Source organism: Onychomys torridus, chromosome 4, assembly GCF_903995425.1.
Source record: "Onychomys torridus chromosome 4, mOncTor1.1, whole genome shotgun sequence".
In the NCBI taxonomy this organism is placed as follows: Eukaryota; Metazoa; Chordata; class Mammalia; order Rodentia; family Cricetidae; genus Onychomys; species Onychomys torridus.
In genome coordinates this window covers 79,138,603-79,155,846 of record NC_050446.1, presented here as the reverse complement: position 1 = coordinate 79,155,846, position 17,244 = coordinate 79,138,603, and the positions used below count along the sequence as shown (strand labels likewise).

General features: G+C 46.7%; 1 protein-coding gene across 6 annotated transcripts in view; it reads left to right on the top strand.

Moving 5' to 3' along the window:
- Kiaa1549l (KIAA1549 like) overlaps positions 1-17,244 on the top strand; it is a 256,671-nt gene continuing 239,427 nt past the window's right edge. For 4 of the 6 annotated variants that reach the window (XM_036184493.1, XM_036184492.1, XM_036184491.1 and 1 more), the window contains exon 1: positions 1-738. In XM_036184493.1, the coding sequence (XP_036040386.1) occupies positions 504-738 (235 nt within the window). In that variant the 5' untranslated portion in view covers positions 1-503. The remainder of the gene's footprint in view (positions 739-17,244) is intronic. The other 2 variants (XM_036184495.1, XM_036184494.1) reach the window with 1 other exon arrangement.

Below are 17,244 nucleotides of genomic sequence, written 5' to 3'. Positions count from 1 at the left end.
GCGCGCGCGCGCCTGCCTCGCCTCCCTCGCCCGCTCCGGTGCTACGTGCTTTCTTTGTCAATGAGGCGCCGCTCTGAGCTGCAGTAGCACTCGCGGCCGGAGCCGGAACCCAGCGATCCAGCGAACCAGCGGGGACAGAGACCCCGGCGTAGGGGCGGCGGCGGGCGGCAGGCAGCTCGAGCCAGGGCCGCAGGTTTCCGCGTCTCGCAGCCTTGCGCTCGGGGTGCAGCATCCAGCCCCGGGGAAGGGACCGGGGCGCCGCCCGTCCCACCCTCGCCGCACCGTGGGAACCCCATGCGGCGCCGGTCCCCGCGCGTGTGAAGCCGCGGCTCTGCCGAGCCCGTCCCGGACCGAGGCAGGACGAGCGAGCGGCTCGCGCCTCCTGCTTCCCTCTGACTCCCGGGCCATGGCTGGAGATGCCCGGTGAGAAGCAGTGCGCCCAGGGCTGGGCTCCCCGGCGCCGTGTGGAACGAGGCAGCGGCCTGGATGTGTGAACCGTCCCTATGGCTCCGCAGGAGGCGAAGCCCCAGGGCCCGAGCAAAGCAGGGCCCGCGGCATGGAAGCCTAGGGACCGGCCCTGGGAGCGTGGGCTCTGCGGGGCAGGCGGGATCGCCGCGCGCTTCCAGGGCGTGAGGAGCTCCGGGGCCCGCGGGTCCCAGGATGCGCCGCCGCTGCGGCCGCTGCTGCTGGGACTCTTGCTGCTGGCTGCCCTTCCCGAGCACTGCCTGGCCGATTCGGGTAAGCACTTAGGGGCGGTTCTGCGCCCGCGGCGGGGTCTAAAGCAGCTTAAGCGGGTGGTGGTGGGTGGTGGGCTCCTTGCAGCACTGCTGGGCTTTTCTCTGTCCTTAGCAGTTGCAACAGCGCGAGAACTGTCAGAAATCTGTCTCGGGGAAGGCATCGTGGGCGGAGAAGAAAGAGGCACGTTTTAATCTTTTTTTTTTTTTTCTGGACAAGTTGCAATGCTTCCTGATGGTCCCACAAACATGCGTCGTTTGGCTAGACATGGCATGGTTAGGACAGCTTAAAAGGGATCTATTTAGTGGGACACGTTAGGAATGAAGCCGTTTACTGTGTTTTTGGCTTCCTGTTGCTAGTATTCACTTTGTCTTTGCAAGGAATGACCTGAGAGTTTGAAGCAATTTCTGTGAAGAAAGAGCGTTTTCCCTTTGCTTATAACAGCCCCCCCCCCACTTTGGGAATGAGGTACTTAAAATAATTGATTGCACCTTGCAAAAGGTTCAGGCATTGATCAAGTGTATAACGTATTATTTGCAAGAGGCTTCTTTAAAAACAGTCATGCTTGGCGCTCAGACTTCTAACGATCCTTCAGAAACAGATTTTTGTAATTCCGTGGACAATTTTGTGGATCTCTTGTAACTATTTGGGAGGAATTATTCTGCCGAAGTGCTTCGAAACTTATACAGTGCCATCAGCAATGGTTTTTGAAGTAAGAGTGATTGCTATGACGCCTATAAAGAGCAAGCTTTTTTGTTTGTGGCGGAATTCTGGACTATAGACACATTCATTTTTTTAAATCAAACACAAGTCTCTCATTTCAGGTAGTTGGTTTCTGTAGTGTTGCAGCTTTTAGTGAGAATCAAGGACACCCCCCCCCCCACCTGCGCGCACGGATCAAGAAAGGACCCCCCCCCAACCTGCGCGCACGCCCCGCTTGTGTGTGCCCTTTCCCCGCATTAGATTGAAATGCCCAGTTTTGAAGGAGCTTACAGCCGTTTTTAAATAAGTGTTGTGGTTGGCTGTATCTATGTAAATGTTTAATTTAAAGCCATTTTCCTGTGATTCACTTAAAAGTCATTGACATGAGGGATGTGTGTTAAGTGACTATGTGTCAAGGAATTTCTTGTGATTCTAATGGTTCCAAAGTTCAGTAGTCGACCTTCTGGGAATTCAGATGCCCTGTTTTTTGTTTTTGTTTTTGTCATCCCCTCTCCCAGCTGAGGACCGAACCCAGGGCCTTGCGTTCAAACGCTCTACCACTGAGCTACATCCCCAACCCAAGATCCCTGTTTTTAATGTGGCATGGTGTTGAGAGAGAGGTGGTGAGGAAGACATGGAAGTTCCCCAGTGACCATTGGCTCAGAATCATGGGTTTTGGTTAGCAAGCCTCCAATTCTTGATAGTTTTGTAAACTGTTGGAGAGCTTTTCACGTTGGCTGCAGTTTACCTGAGTGCAGGGACTGAAAACTCTTCACCCGTCTGTGATGTGTGATGTACCTTTCCTGCATTGTCCCGTTCCGCCCCCAGTCAGCCAATTTTCTCTGACAGGGTTTTGAATTTCTGATCTCCCTTCCAACCTTTGTACTTGGCTATTACCAACCCCTGAGACTTGGCCTGGCCCATCTTTCCGTCAGCCAGAACCTTATCTAGGGGACTTGTCATCTTCATCTTAGACCTCTCCCCCTTCTTCTTGCTGGTCATGAGGACGTAAGCCTAGGGTAGTCAATGATAGAATGATGGGGAATGTCATTAAAATAGTTGTTCTCTGAGCCCCTTTACCTTCTCCCTCCTCATTAGACATGGTTTCTCTGTGCTTTTGGGGTGCCTTTTCAGCTGTTACATTTGATACTTGGTTTTCTGTGGACAAGGCCACCTGTGGATCCACGGTCTGCCTCTGAGCTCTGCAGTGTCCTGTGGCTTCAGCACTGAGCCCATTTTATGACTGGCTTCTTAAGGGCAGAGTGAACACTGGGCATCCAGTCGGACCCTTTCCCTTCCTTTCATATGGTCTCTGGTTTTAGCTTCTTCCCAGCTGAGGAGAGGTCTGGGCATCTCAAGAGGTTTGTGGGAGAGAGCACACAGGAGGGAGGCAGGAGAATAGATGACTCTTGCTGGGGACCTTGGACTTTCCAGCAGCCACCGTGTCTGGAGCTTGCTCTGATGGGCAGCTGCAGTTCTGTGCTGTTCTCCTCTGTGGTGTGTGTCTGGTGCCGAGTTACCTGAGAAGTCCAGTCAGTGACCGGACCCATTCTGCTTGAGTCCTGACTGCCTATGGAGCCTGTTATTTGCATCATTGATGGATTTTTAACAAGGCTAAATCAGACATTCTGCCTTGGTTGAAAAAAAATGGACAAGAATAGGTTTGTTTCTAGAAAACACTGCACTGATTCCCAGCACCTTTGATGCAGGGTGTTTGCAGTGTGTTCCAAGCTGATTTCCACCATGGCACTCCGCGTCCCTTGCCTTCATCGGAGACATCCTTCCCACATAAAGGGAACTCTGCTGTCATGCTTAGTGTGAAGACACCTTCTCCTAACTATGTCCTGTGGAATTCTTGCTCGCAGGCAGTCAGTTCTGTTCTAGGAAAGAAGTTTCTGAAGGCTGATGCCCTTCATTCTCTTCTGCCATCTGGGTTCTAAGCAACAATGGTAGCATGCAAATCTGACACCCCAACCTTCCTAACCACCTCCCTGTTTGGTTCATATCTGCAAACATTTAACGCATCTGTTGTGTGCAGGCACAGTGCTCACCCCCTTGTGGGCCTCTGCTCAATGTGACCTTGGCCTCTGGGGCCCTTGTTTCTATCTCTAGTGTGAAATGGGGGTAATAAAAGCGCCAATCTCGTTGGATGACTGACTGATGAGGTGACTGAACTGAAGCCCCCCAGTACAACAATGCTTGATGTGCAACTGCCCCTAGAGTGTCTTCTGTTCTTATGAAAATGGAAGAGATTGCTTGCATGTTTGTTTTGCCAGATGGGATGCTAGAGTAGGGGATACAGGCTTGAATAAGGTGCCACCAGTATGCAGAAGGCTCTCAGGAAGAGGGACTTGAACTCTAATACTATGTGAGCAGAGCTAATAAAGCCAGACTGCAGTTAATTTTAGGGAGAGTTGAAGGAGGGGCTTGGAAGGGTGGGTAGGTTCTCAGGGTTGATAGTGGCATTTCAGGACAAGGGAAAGTAAAGGGTTCTTTGTGCCCAGAACTCAGGGTAGAGGAGGACCCAGAACTCTGCCTTGCTCTGGGGTTTCCATGTGCCCTTCTCATGGGGTGGCTTCTCTAGCCAACGTATTCATTTTCCATTCAGCCTTGCTTCTCTGTTGCTTGCTGTGACTCCCGAGATGGACTAGGGGCCTAGTACAGTTTCAGCTTTCTTACCCTTCAGTCTGACTGGCTCTCTTAGATGTTAGAATATTATTTCAATTAAGTAACTCATAGCTGCTTTATTTGAAGAAGGGTTTGCTGGTGTCTGGGGTTGTCCAGTTTTGCACATCTCAAAAAGGAGACAACTACTCCGCATGTCTTTCTTATCCTTCTCCAGCCTCCTTTACACATCACCAAATTGGAGCCCCATTCCATAGATCCTGCATTTCGTTCATGCATGCATGCATTCATTTATCTACCCATTCATGCATCCACTCATTCAGTCTGTGTTTTGAGTACCTCAATAGCCTGAGGTTATAGCAGTGAATCTAAACAAGGTCCCGTTTTTTATACCATTTGAAAGTGCCTCAGTGCTTTCTAAACTTGACTGAGGATACAGATCACTTGAAGGTTCTGTTAAAATCCAGGCTGTGATTTGGTTGGTCCGGGACAAGGCCTGATTTATGTTGATGATTGCATTCTACAGACCCCATCTGAGTGGCAAGTGGTAATAAATATATACGCTAAGTCCTATGGAGAGAGGTCGGGGTCAGTGTTGGCACCTTCATACCCATGCTTATTTCTAATGGGAGACAAAGGAAGGGTCAGAGGGCTGAGATGACGAGGCAGTGCAGACTGCACAGTGGCTGTGTGGGGGATGTTTTCCAGGTGGAGGGAAAGGTACATGCAAGCTTGAGGCAGCTGAAGAACAGCAGGGAGGCAAGGACATGGTACTTCCTTCTGGGTGAGATGGTGAGCCACTGGAATAACCCAGACTTCAGCTCGGAATGAATCACTTGGGCTGTGGTGGGAGAAAAGGCTGTGGGTTAGGAGGGAGGCAGGAAAGACAGGCTGGAGGCTGTGGTTGAGATCCAAGGTGAGGGTGAAGATGATATGGACCGTATAGATGGGAAAGGGCGGGAGAGACGAGGTGAGAGCGTGGCCATATTTTTGAGAAAGAGGTGGTGGAATTGTGTGAAGCAGGAGAGGAAGAGAAGAAGCAGCAGGACTTTGCCAGCTGATGAGATGTTTGTGACAGCCTTGGTGACCCATGAACACCTGGTTTGCAGATGTGGAGGTGTTTGGTGGCCTCGCGAGTGGCGGGGACAGACGGTGCAGTGGGTTCAGAAATCCCCAGTGGACCCAAGAGGAAGAAGAGACACTGAGATATCAAGACCGCACCTCTTTCCACTCTTTTCTTGAGACAGGGCCCCTCTGCAGCTCAGACAATTCCAGAGAATTGCACGTGTGTGCCCCACCACACCGACTTCATGAAACTCTTCTCTATAGAGGTGAAGAAGGGTGGACTTGGGTTCCTGGGAGGTTAGGTGGGACTATAGAGCCAGGTATATGGGCACATTCCTGGAGAGGCTGACACAGGATGATCATCAGTTTAAGGCCAGCCTTCGATACAGTGAGATTCTGTATAAACTAACTAAGCAGATCTACCCCCCCCCCATGCAAATGAAGACAAAAATACAGATATAAGTGCATATAATCACGTTTTCTCTTTCTTTTTAACATTAAAGATAATGAAATAGTAACTCTGGTAGTCCCCCGTCCCCAATGTAAGTGGCCCGAACAAAGCCATTTGGAGTTTTAATTGTGTATACCATTTATGAGTGCTTTGAAGACACTTACAGGATGGCGGAGGGATTCCTAGTCTCTCACCCTGCCTCTGACCCTGTAGAGAACAGGGAAAGTGTGCTTTAATATTGACGTGGAACAGGAGTTAGCTCTCCAGTCCTGCCCCACCCCTCTCCCCAAAATCACTGTAGAAACTCGGATTCTGAAGTGCGGACGAGAGCCCGAGAAGCTGGTAGCAGCTGACCCAGCCCACTCTGACATTACTGGACTCTGGCCTGGGAACACGCCAAGTGCTCACACACACCCCCTTTCATTTTCACTAACCTTTAAGCTGGTATTGTGCTCCCCCTCTCTCTTTAAACAAACAACTCTACTCTTCTCTAAACAAAAATGAATGGTTGGAATGACCCTAAGACATTTTCGTTGCTTGACAACATATGAGGGACGATTTCTAAACACACAGAGGGACACATTATTCAAGGTTATGGGATGGCTGCCATGGATGGTGACTCGTTGGGGATTTCAGGACCAAAGGAGCAGTCAGCACCTGGGTGTTGGCAGTTAGCAGTACTGCAGCTGGGGGAAGGTGGTGTTGTGTTGCATTGTTGGGGAGTATTTATCACGCACTTGGGGCATACCAGGCTCTCACTGTGTGGGGATTCAGGGGATCAAAGCAGCCCGGCCTTGCCCTTTAAGCAGCCGGTGGGTGGAGTGGCGGGTCAGTGAAATACCCTCATGAATCCGGTCAGGTAGCAAGATGGAAAATCTCCCTCCTGTCCAGGGAGGCCACTGCTTAGAGACAGCCCATGAGGGACTGGGGCTGCAAAGGCCATCGTTCTGACTTCTCAATATCCTTATTTTCAAAGGTCACCAACTAATTCAGACTTTTGAAATACTGTGCTGAACGAAGAGAGCACACTGAGGAGCCCCAAGGTTTTGTTTTCAGACAGGGTAGCTTAGGTTGGCCTCAACCTCACTGTGTAGCCCAAGATGGCTTTGAACTCTTAATACTCTGATCTCTACTTCTGAGCTCTGCGATCACAGGCATGCCCACCGTGCCTTGTTTATGTGGTGCTGGGATCAAACCCAGGACTTTGTGCATGCTGGGAGAACACTCTACTAACCTAGCTACAACTCCAACCCCTTTCTCCTCCTCTTCCTCCTCCAAATCAAGTTTGTAAAGATATAATTTATGGGGCAGTGGCCTTTAATCTCAGCACTTGGAAGGCAGGGGCAGGTGGATCTCTGTGAGTTCAAGGCTAGCCTTGTCTACAGAGTGAGTTCTAGGACAGCCAAGGCTAGCCTGGTCTCGTGATTCCTTCTAGGTGTACTGCGTGAGAAGCTTTTACAGAAGTGTACATTAGGTCCCTCACCACAATCCAGATACAGAACATTTCGATTACTCCCCCCCACTCCAAGTATTCTCCTGCCGCCTAAAGGTAGACCAGCCATCTATCCTTTGTCTTCGTACTTTGGTTTTTCTGGATGGTCACACAAATGGAATCACTAACATGTGTGCCCTACAGTGTCTAGCTTCTTTCACATTCTTGTGCATCATGCACGTTGCTGCCTGCATTCTAACTATTTCTTTATCTCCTTTAAACTGGCGGAAGAGTATTCTAGCACACCACAGTTTGCTTATCCATGTTGATGGACATTTGGGTTGTTTCCAGTTTTCGGCCAAGGAGGCTTTGTTTGGACAATTTTCTTCCCCTTGAGTAAATAAAGTTAGAATCCCGAGTCCAATGGTAGGCCTGTGTTTAACATTATAAAAGCTGTTGAAGTCTTTTCCAAAGTGGCTGCACAATTTTTAGCCCAGCATCAACGTGTGAGAGTCTTAACTGCTCAAATTCAGTCACACTGGCACTTGGGATTGTCTGATTTTTTTTTTCCCTTTTAATTTAAATTTCAACCACTGCAATAGTTGGTGGGCGTTATCTCACCATGGGCTTAGCTTGCACATCTCCAATTACTAATAGTGTTATTATTGTATCTCTTTTCATGTATTCCCTTTCCCGTCTGTATCTCAAGTTGGAAGGGTCTGTTAAAATCTTTTGCCAATTAGAACAATTGGATTATTTGTTTTCTTATTGTTTGAATTTTCCTAGTCAGGCCTTTATCAGATATGTGCCTTGCAAATATATTTTTCTTAGTGGATTCTCATTCTTATCTTATTAATAGTATTTTTTCAAAGAATGAATGTTTTAAATTTGATTAGCTTTTTCAATTTTTTAAAGTTAAGGACTGATTTATTATTATTATTATTATTATTATTATTATTATTATTATTATTACTACATGTGTGTGTGTGTGTGTGTGTGTGTGTGTGTATTGTAGAATAGAAGTCTTTTCCAGCCCAAGGTGACACTTCTGGAAGTCTCATGTTTTTTATCTTTGTTTTTGGAACTGTGGTCCATGCTTGTTGATTTTTATGTACCATACAAGGTAAGAGTCAAAGTTAAATTTTACATAGGGATGTTTAACTGCTCCAGAACCACGTTTTGAAAAGATTGTCATTGCTCCATTGACTTGCCTTATGACCACCTGTGTGGAGTTTACATCTGGACTCTGTAGCCCACGCTGCGCATCTGCATTTCTCTCCTGATGCCAGCAGAAACCTATGTTGATTTCTCCAGCTCATGGCTTCTTAATTTTAGTGCCAGGAACAATTTGCTGTTGCAGGGTTCTATGCTGAGCATTGTGGAGTGTTTTTCTTGTCTTTGCCTAGTAGATGCTCCTTCCTCTTTCCTCATCTGTGATAACAATGTTATCCTCAGACATTTCTATGTGTTCACTGGGGAGTAAAATCACCTTCAGCTGAGTTCCAACTCTCTAGCTTAGGCTGGCCGGGAACTCCCTACACAGACCAGGCTGGTCCAAAACAGCTATTCCTCTGCTGCCACTTCCAGAGTGTTTACATGGGCCACCATACATGGCACATGTGTCTCCATCTATTAAGTTTTTCTTTCAGCTGTGTGTGTGTGTGTGTGTGGGTTTTTTTTTGTGTGTGTGAATATTTGTGTATTTCATGTTTTTCACAGCTTTAGTAAAAGTGCTTAAATGGTTTACTAGCATATCAAAATATGATTCAAGAATATTAACTTTCTTGGTCTGGAGAGCTTGTTCAGTGGTTAAAAGCACTGGCTGCTTTTGCAGAGGACCCAGGTTAATTCCCAGCACTCACATGGAGGCTCAGAAACATCTGTAACTCAAATTCCAGAGTATCTGACACCCTCTTCTGACTTCTGTGGGCACTGTACACACATGGTGTGCAGACCTATGTGCATGCAAAATACCCATACACATAAAGAAACAAATTAATTTTATTATATAATCCTTCTAAGCTTACTTTAGTTTTAGTAGCATTTTGCAAAACTTTGAGGGTTTTTCTAAATAGAAAATCAATCTCTCTGTGATTAAAGGTGCTTTTAAATGCGTACGTTTTGGATTTCTTTCTTGCCTGATTCACTGACTGGAACTGCCAGCACACTGTTCACTAGGACTGGGAGTGTGATGTCCTCATGTTGATCCCACCTGGAGGACCACATTCCGTCTTTCGAGGTGGTGAATGGCGCTGTGTAGTTTCAATTTTGTTTTGCAGAAGCCCTTAATCTGAGTGAAGAAACTCCTTTCCTAGCCTAGTGTGCCATGCATTTTTATCATGGACGAGGGTGGAATTTTGTCCCATGCTTTGTTCATCTATATTAACATGATCATAATAGTTTTATTTATTGGCCTGCAAAAAGGCAACATAACTGATTTTTAGGATGTTGAGCTATGCTTTGCTGCTGGGATAAACTCCATCTTAGTCACAGTGTGAGTTCTTTCTGTGTCTGGTTTTTGAACAGTTTTTTTAAAAAATATATCTATTTTATTTTATGTGTGCCTGAGTGCATGTGTGTGAAGTGCCCTAGGAATTAGAAGAGGCACTGGAGTTAGAAACAGTTGTGAGCGGCCATGTGGGTGCTGGGAACTGAATCTGGGTCTTCTGCAAGAGAAGCAACTGCTCAACCCTGAGCCATCGCTCCACTGGCTTCTAGTAGTTATAAAAGGGAAATGTCAAGTGCTAGGTTCATGAGCGGTATTAATCTATTGTGCTGGGTTGAAGGAAAATGGCCCCCAAAAGGAGTGGCACTGTTAGGAGGTGTGGCCTTGTTGGAGGAAGTGTGTCACTGTTGGGGTGGGCTTAAGGTCTCCTTTGCTCAAGCTACACCCAGTATGGACAGACTTCTGCTGCCTTCAGATCAAGATGTAGAATGCTCAGCTCCTTTTCCAGCGCCATGTCTGCCTGCATGCCACCATGTCCCACCATGTTGATAATGAACTCAACCTTTGTCAATTTGACACAGCCACAGTCATTTGGGAAGAGGGAATCTTAATTGATTCCCTGCAGAGGTATCTGAGAGGGTATTGTCTTGATTAATGATTGATGTGGGAGGGCGCCCCCTCCTCACTGTGGGCAGTACCACCCTGGCAGGTGATCCTGGGGTGTATAAGGAAGCAGGCTAAGCAAGCCAAGGTGAGCAAGCCAGGAAGAGGCCCTCCTCCGTGGCTTCTGCATCAGCGCCTGCCTCCAGCTTCCTGCTTGAGCTCCTGCCTTGACCTTCCTAGATGATGGCCTATAAGCTGTAAAACAAAGCAGAGCACTTCTTCCCCCAGGTGCTTTGGATTGTGGGGTTTTGTCACAGCACACTTCTGTTGGATTTATTATTATTCATTATTCAATACAGTTGAGCTTTGAAGCAAGTGTGTTGACTCCTTCCTGACTTTTTCTACAGACATATCTATATACACAGTTCTACTTTACTTTCTTCTGGGATATAAAGGGTATAATGTTGAACACTTCATTTTTTTTCATGTAGCAATCTATTTAATGTTCTCATAGTAGCAAGAAAAAGCGTTCACCATGGAAGAGTAGCTTTAAGAGCCCAGCCCAACTTCAAACCTGGTACAATAGCTTCTTAAATTATTCTTCCTATCGTTTCCACTTCTTCCATACCTGATACTCACACAGGTTTTTAAGGGAGACTGTGGATCCCCAAACACTACACAAAGTGGATAAGCATCACAGTTTTTGTTTACTTTTGTTTTTCAAGGCAGGGTTTCTCTGTGTAGGCCTGGTTGTCCTGGAACTCACTCTGTAGACCAGGCTGGCCTCGAACTCACAAAGACCTGCCTGCCTCTGCCTCCTGAGTGCTGGGATTAAAGCACTCTCCCAGCAAATTGTGGTGTTTAAACCAACTAATGCAGATAGATGTAAATGGAGCCAAGTAGCTGCTGCTGGCGAGGCCAAGGTCACTGCAGCACCTGCCTTCAGTCCACTCGGGCGAGGCTCTGACTAATGTGTCCTAACCTCAAGGGGAATTTGACTTTGATTTTGATTTATATGTTCAATCTATTCTTAGCTGGAAAAAACAAACAAACAAACACACAGCTCCTGATGTTAGAATCACACAATGGAAACACACAATGGCTTTGGTGTCTATGAGTATGAGTAAATAGGAAGTCCGAGGGCGTGTCTAACTTTACTCCTGTGAATCAGGGAATAAATGCCTAGAGGGATGTGAATGCCCCAGAGCTGCCCCTCCTCCACCTAGGAGTGAGAGCTGCTGCTCTGTCATGTGTCTGTTTACCAAATGTCAACAGCAAACTCAGCAAGACTGAAGAAAAATGGGAATTCTGAGGAGAAAATGTGTCGAAGTGAAGAGTTCAGCCTAGAAGCCCTTGTCAAAAAGAGCTGAGCAAAAATATCTGGAAGCCTACACACTTCGTTATCAAATAAAGAGTCTTTGTTTGAAAAGAGTAGGAGAATCTGGATTAAGAGAGCTATTCTGAATGTAATTAAAAGGATGAAAGTATATTAAAAATCAGGACTGTGGAGCCTGTCTTGGACAGTTTCCTGATATTGACTTATTGTGGTGAGTTTCACAAACACCAAACCTTCAATGGGATGGGGAATACTTCTTGCCTCTGGTCCAGAATTACCAATATCCCAAGTCTATTCTTTCTTTTTAACTTTTAAAGTGTGTGTGTGTGTGTGTGCGCACACACACAGATACCTATAGAGGCCAGAAGAGGGCCTGAAGCTGAGTTGCAGGGTGTTGTGAGCGGCCTGACACAGCTGGGAACTGAACCCAGGTGCTCTGCAAGAGCAGCAAGTGCTCTGAACCACTCAGCCATCTCTCCAGCCCCACGTGTTTTCTTTTTCCTATGGACAGCAACACTGTTTTTCCCTACAGGGATAACAGTCCACACAGTTTGGCAGACACCTTCTAGTTATTCAAGTTTTCGGTCTCTCTTCTATTTGAATCTCATACTGTATGTACTAAGAGCATTCAGGAAACAACTGGACAAAGGCTGGATCTATCCCTGCCCCTCTGACTCGGGGACAGATTGTCTCCCTACCTCCTCAAAGCAGCTCATGTTGGGCGTCCAGGCCCTAGGGGGACCTCAAGGATGTACTCAGAACAGGAGTGAGTTATGGCTCGGCTACATGAACTCTAAATAACTGACAGAATGTATAGCTGGCATTGTGAGGGTTCAGTTCACGAAGTTTTCACAACTATAAAGCAAGTAATTAATCCCCTGGCTTCAGATGAAGAAATCAAGGCACAGAATGACTCAGTAGTGGCTCTTCTGGTTTCACACAGCCCCATGTCAGAGGCAAGATTTGAACCCAGCTAGTTCATCTAGTTTCCTCACTCCTTTATTGTATGGCATCCTGGAAAGTTAAGAGGCTGAGAGGGTACTGGCTTTCTCTCTCATGGATATAGTCTGTTGTCCCATGGCTGGCTCCACCTGCCTTGCTGGCTTTGGCTGAATCCTTATATAGCTTCTTGGTTGCACTGTAGGGAATCTGTGTGAAGGGCTTTCCAGCTGCTGGGGTGCTCTCCAAAGCAAGAGGTGACAGGATTATTCTTTTGAGTACCTACCTACCTAGCCTCTATCCTGGCCCACATTCCTGAGAGAGGGAATCTGGGGCTGCAGCCTGGCCCATGGAATTAGGGATATATCCTCCATTTGATAAGCACAGGCACATTGCACAAAAGTGGCTTCTTAGCCTGACCCCTCCGTCAGCCAGGACTCATCTGAAAACAAGATGTGTGGGGTGGGGAAATGCCCCCAAATTGGTCTCTTCCCAAATAGCAATAATATCCAGGCCCACTGGATGTGATAGCACACATCTTTTATGTCAGCGCTTGGGAGGCAGGGGCAGGCAGAACCCACTTAGTGTCTAGGTTGGTCTATATATCAAATTCTAGGCCAGTCAAGGTTTCACAGTGAGGTTCTGTCTTAAACAACAACAACAGCAGCAGCAGCAGCAGCAGCAACACAAAACAAAAACCAAGGGGGCTGGAGAGATGGCTCAGAGGTTAAGAGCACTGACTGCTCTTCCAGAGGTCCCAAGTTCAATTCCCAGCAACCACATGGTGTCTCACAACCATCTATAATGAGATCTGGTGCCCTCTTCTGGTGTGCAGACATATATACAAACAGGACACTGTATATATAATAAATAAATCTTTAAAAACAAACAAACAAACAAAAACCCAAGACCATGACCTGCCAAGCTGGCTTTATAAAAACAACAGTTGGGTAACCAGCTGAGTTCACAGCATTGACTAATTTATTGGTATTAATACCCTTACCCTGCCTGATTTCAGGCCACTGATGCCACAGTGAGTTGGGAAGTGATGTGTCCCATTGGCTCTGCAATGATGTAATAATTGGTCCCAGCCCAGTAATGTTTCTAACCACAAATTGGCGACATGTACACAACTCATACAGGTAGTGTGTGAGGTCTCCAAGGAGTTCAAAGCCTAGGCTTAATAGGCCAATCATGTAGGTAGGCTTATAATTATGTCAAAGGAAATGAGATTTCCATGTAGAGAGGGTGCAGGCAGTCTAAAACAGCTTGAAGTCTGTCATCTTAAGTGTGTGATCTCATAGGCATACAGAGACACTTTTGACAAAATTGCATCTCCACTGATTGTGGTTTCTCACTAAGGACATATAATTGACCCTTTCATGAATGAATTTTCACGTGCTGGACCCCATTTTCTCAAATGAGCATTGGCTTTGTCTTGTGGTACCAGAAGCTGTAATTTCTCCATAAGTCTGGATGTCACCACCTTCTCCTCTTGGGGGGTTGTCACCAACAGGCTTTTTTTTTTTTTTTTTTCCTTTCCTAGATCGGAGATGTGAAATGCACGTGGTAACCCATTAGATATCTTTCAGCTGAACATGTACAATCAGCCTCAATTGGAGGCTTTTATTTATGATCCCAAGGCCATCTCTCCATTCATATAATTATGTTAAAAACCCAGACAACCTTTCTGGAAGCATGCCACCTGCCTTTGAAGATCTTGGGGCACATCTGGGAGTTTGACAGGGAGTCCTGGCTTCCATGTGCTACATACAATTCTTCCCAAACTCCCCGTCCATCATCCTGATATGACCCGTTGCTCAGCCTGGCCAGCCCCTGAGAGGCCTGGCCATTGGGAGGGGAGGCAAGGAGATGTTCACAGTACGCATGCGCCACTTTCTCTACACATGCAGCCTAAGTGTCCTACTGCTGAAAGGTCGCTATCTTTACCTATAAAAAGAGCATAATTAATTTATTCTTTTAATTTCCCCTGAGATACAGCAAGAGGAAAAAAACCATAGGATTCTTCTTCTTATGATTTATTGAAGATTTGTCCTAGTTTGTGGACTTGTTGACTTTGGAACAGGACTAACACTTGTGAGACAGCTACTACTGTTAGACACTGGGTCAAGAGTTTTATCTCATTTAATCCACACAGCAATTCCATTAGATGGCTCTTCTTCACTGGGGTTGGAGGAAGCTGGAGTTTAGAACATTAAAGAACCCAGTTGGCCCAGGGCTTCAGTGCCAGGACTGTAATTCCTGAGTAACTCTGACTGGGACGTAAATATAGTCTCATCTACATAACATAGTCCCACCCAACATTGTACTGGACTTTTAAACATAAAAAGAGTTGAAAGAACTATACACTGGACACCTATATTACTACTATGTAGATGGTTTGATTGACATTAATTCAGCCTGTCATATCATCTAGCCATTAATTCTTTTTCTGGAGTTCTAGGGATCAAATACAGGGTCCTGTGCACACTCTGTAAGAACTCTATTACCCCAGCCACATTCCCCTCTCTGTGTCCATGTCTCTATCTCCCTGTCTGTCTCTGTTTCTCTGTCCATCTGTCTTTCCCAGCATATGGTCTCAGGTAGCCCGGGTGGATCTTCCTACTCCGCCTTCTGAGTGCTGGGATAACACATGTGCATAATTATGCCTACTTTATGTGGTGCTGGAGATCTAACCCAGGGCTTTGTGCATACCTCACAAGCATTCTGCCAACCTACCTACACACTCACCCTCTCATATTATTTTTACATATACATAGTAAGTTTCAAACATCAGTGTATTTCACTCCTAAACATTTCATAATATATACCATTGACTGGGGTTTCATATTTTCATGTGCACCCTGTCTGCCTCTCTTTCTGTCCCTCTGTCTTTCTGTGTGTGATTGTTTTAAGGGAGATGACATATGTGTGTAAGACTGACTCCAATTTCTAATCCTCTTGCTTCAGGCTCCTGAGTACTGAGACTACAGATGTGTGCTACCACTCAGAGCTCCTTATGCAATCTTATGTTGTTTCCATGGTGATTTTCTTATATGGGCTAATTGAGGCATTATTTATGGAGCGCCTGGCCTGGGCGGCCACTGGCTCCCTCATCCCAGCACTCACTGTGGATGACATCTACTCATGATACTAGTCATCTGTTCAGAGTCATGATTGACGGTGGAGGTGGGTACTCTGAGGGGGAAGGCCAGGGTGCTGGGGAAGGCTGGAGGAGGATGGCTAGGGAAGGCTATTCTGAGGAAGTGACATTCGAGCTAACATTGGAAGGGTGACCAGCAGACAAACAAGCCAGGCATCAGACCAAGAGGAGAAATGGGCACTAACCTTGATGCTAGGAAGAAGCACATTTTATTCCTAAACCAGAGGGAAGGCTCATGATCTCAGACTAGCCTCGTCCTTCAGCCAGTGGGTTCATAAAACATGGCTATACTTAAGGCTTTTAGTGCCTCTGCTGCCTGATTACTTAGATGAATCCCATTGCTGAACAGTCCAGGTCCTTCATGAGTTAACCACCCCTAATTCAAACTTCTCTCTACAGCTAGACTTCAAGTAGCTGCAAAGCCCTTATGTGCCCATAACATCTAGTTCTGTCTGTCCAAGAAGGCCGTCCCAGCCCTGTCTGCCTGCTTAGCACTTCAAGACGCAAGTATAGGCTCTTTCAGCAGCCTTCCTTGGTACCCACTCTGTCCCACGCGGTATTGGATGCCGTGTGGTTTGCTAACCCTTTGTGCCACCCTCTATGGCCACTGACCTGTCTCCTCAACTAGACAGAGCTCCTCCAAGCAGTAGTTCTCAAAAGGCAATCCTCTAAGCACACTGGAGGCTAGAGCTGTGACCCACGAGCACAAGCTATCGGCGTTAGAACGGGGCACGCGCGGGGGTGGGGGGGCACACACTGTTGCAGCCGTGCCCATTAGTCATGAAGAGCCATGTGGATGAGACACCTTGCTCGGAGAAAGAAGGAAGAATACACTGTGAAATCAAGCCAGCAGTAAGGAAAACCAAGACACTTGACCTTCTGAGCATCCTCATCCCAGAGCATTCAGGAAGCTGTACTACCGCAGCTGTTGGTAGGTGGGCGAACTGTGGGGTGGGCTTAAGGTCAGGGTGGGGAGGTGAGCAGACAACTCCAAACACATGAGAGCCACAGTCAAGGCTGAGGCACGCTTGACTCATCTCAGCACAAGATCTTGCACATCTGTAGCATGCACAGGATAATGGGGGTATATGTGAAGCAAGAAGGAAAAGCCTCCCGATTTATTCTCACTATATAAAAACCTGCTATATCTTTCCTTCGCTTATTCTGCCAACAGATCTAAAGGATAGCATAGGTCTGATGCTAGGATGGAGTGGAGGAGGCTGATTGCAGTTCACATTTATGTTTTCAAAAATCAACACTTGTCCCACAAAATTAGTGTGTGTGTGTGTGTGTGTGTGTGTGTGTGTGTGTGTGTGTGTGTGTGTGATACTAGGGATTGAACCCATACTGCGCATACTAGACAAGCACTGTTCCCAAAATGAAAAAAGAAATCATTTAAAAAGTCAAAGGTTTTTCCCACAATAAAATATGAGGAATTCTGGATTCTCTTGGAATAACTCCAAAACTGACCACAAGAGTTCGAGATTGCTGCGTCGTACCTGTGGGCTGACGCTGCACAGTGGTTTTTGCTAGCATGCCTGTCACAGCTGCTCTCTCCCTGGATAGCTGGGGGCTAGCCATAGCATAGTAACAAACGAGCTCTCCAGAACCACAGCGCAGAGTTCAGGTTTTCATTCACTGAGTGCGACTTCTTGTCTGGGAGATCTGTCTTCCAAGCAATGATTCGGGAACCCAAGGTCCTTCTTTTACAGAGTGGGTGGTCCCAGGGCTGCTGGACTCGTCTGCA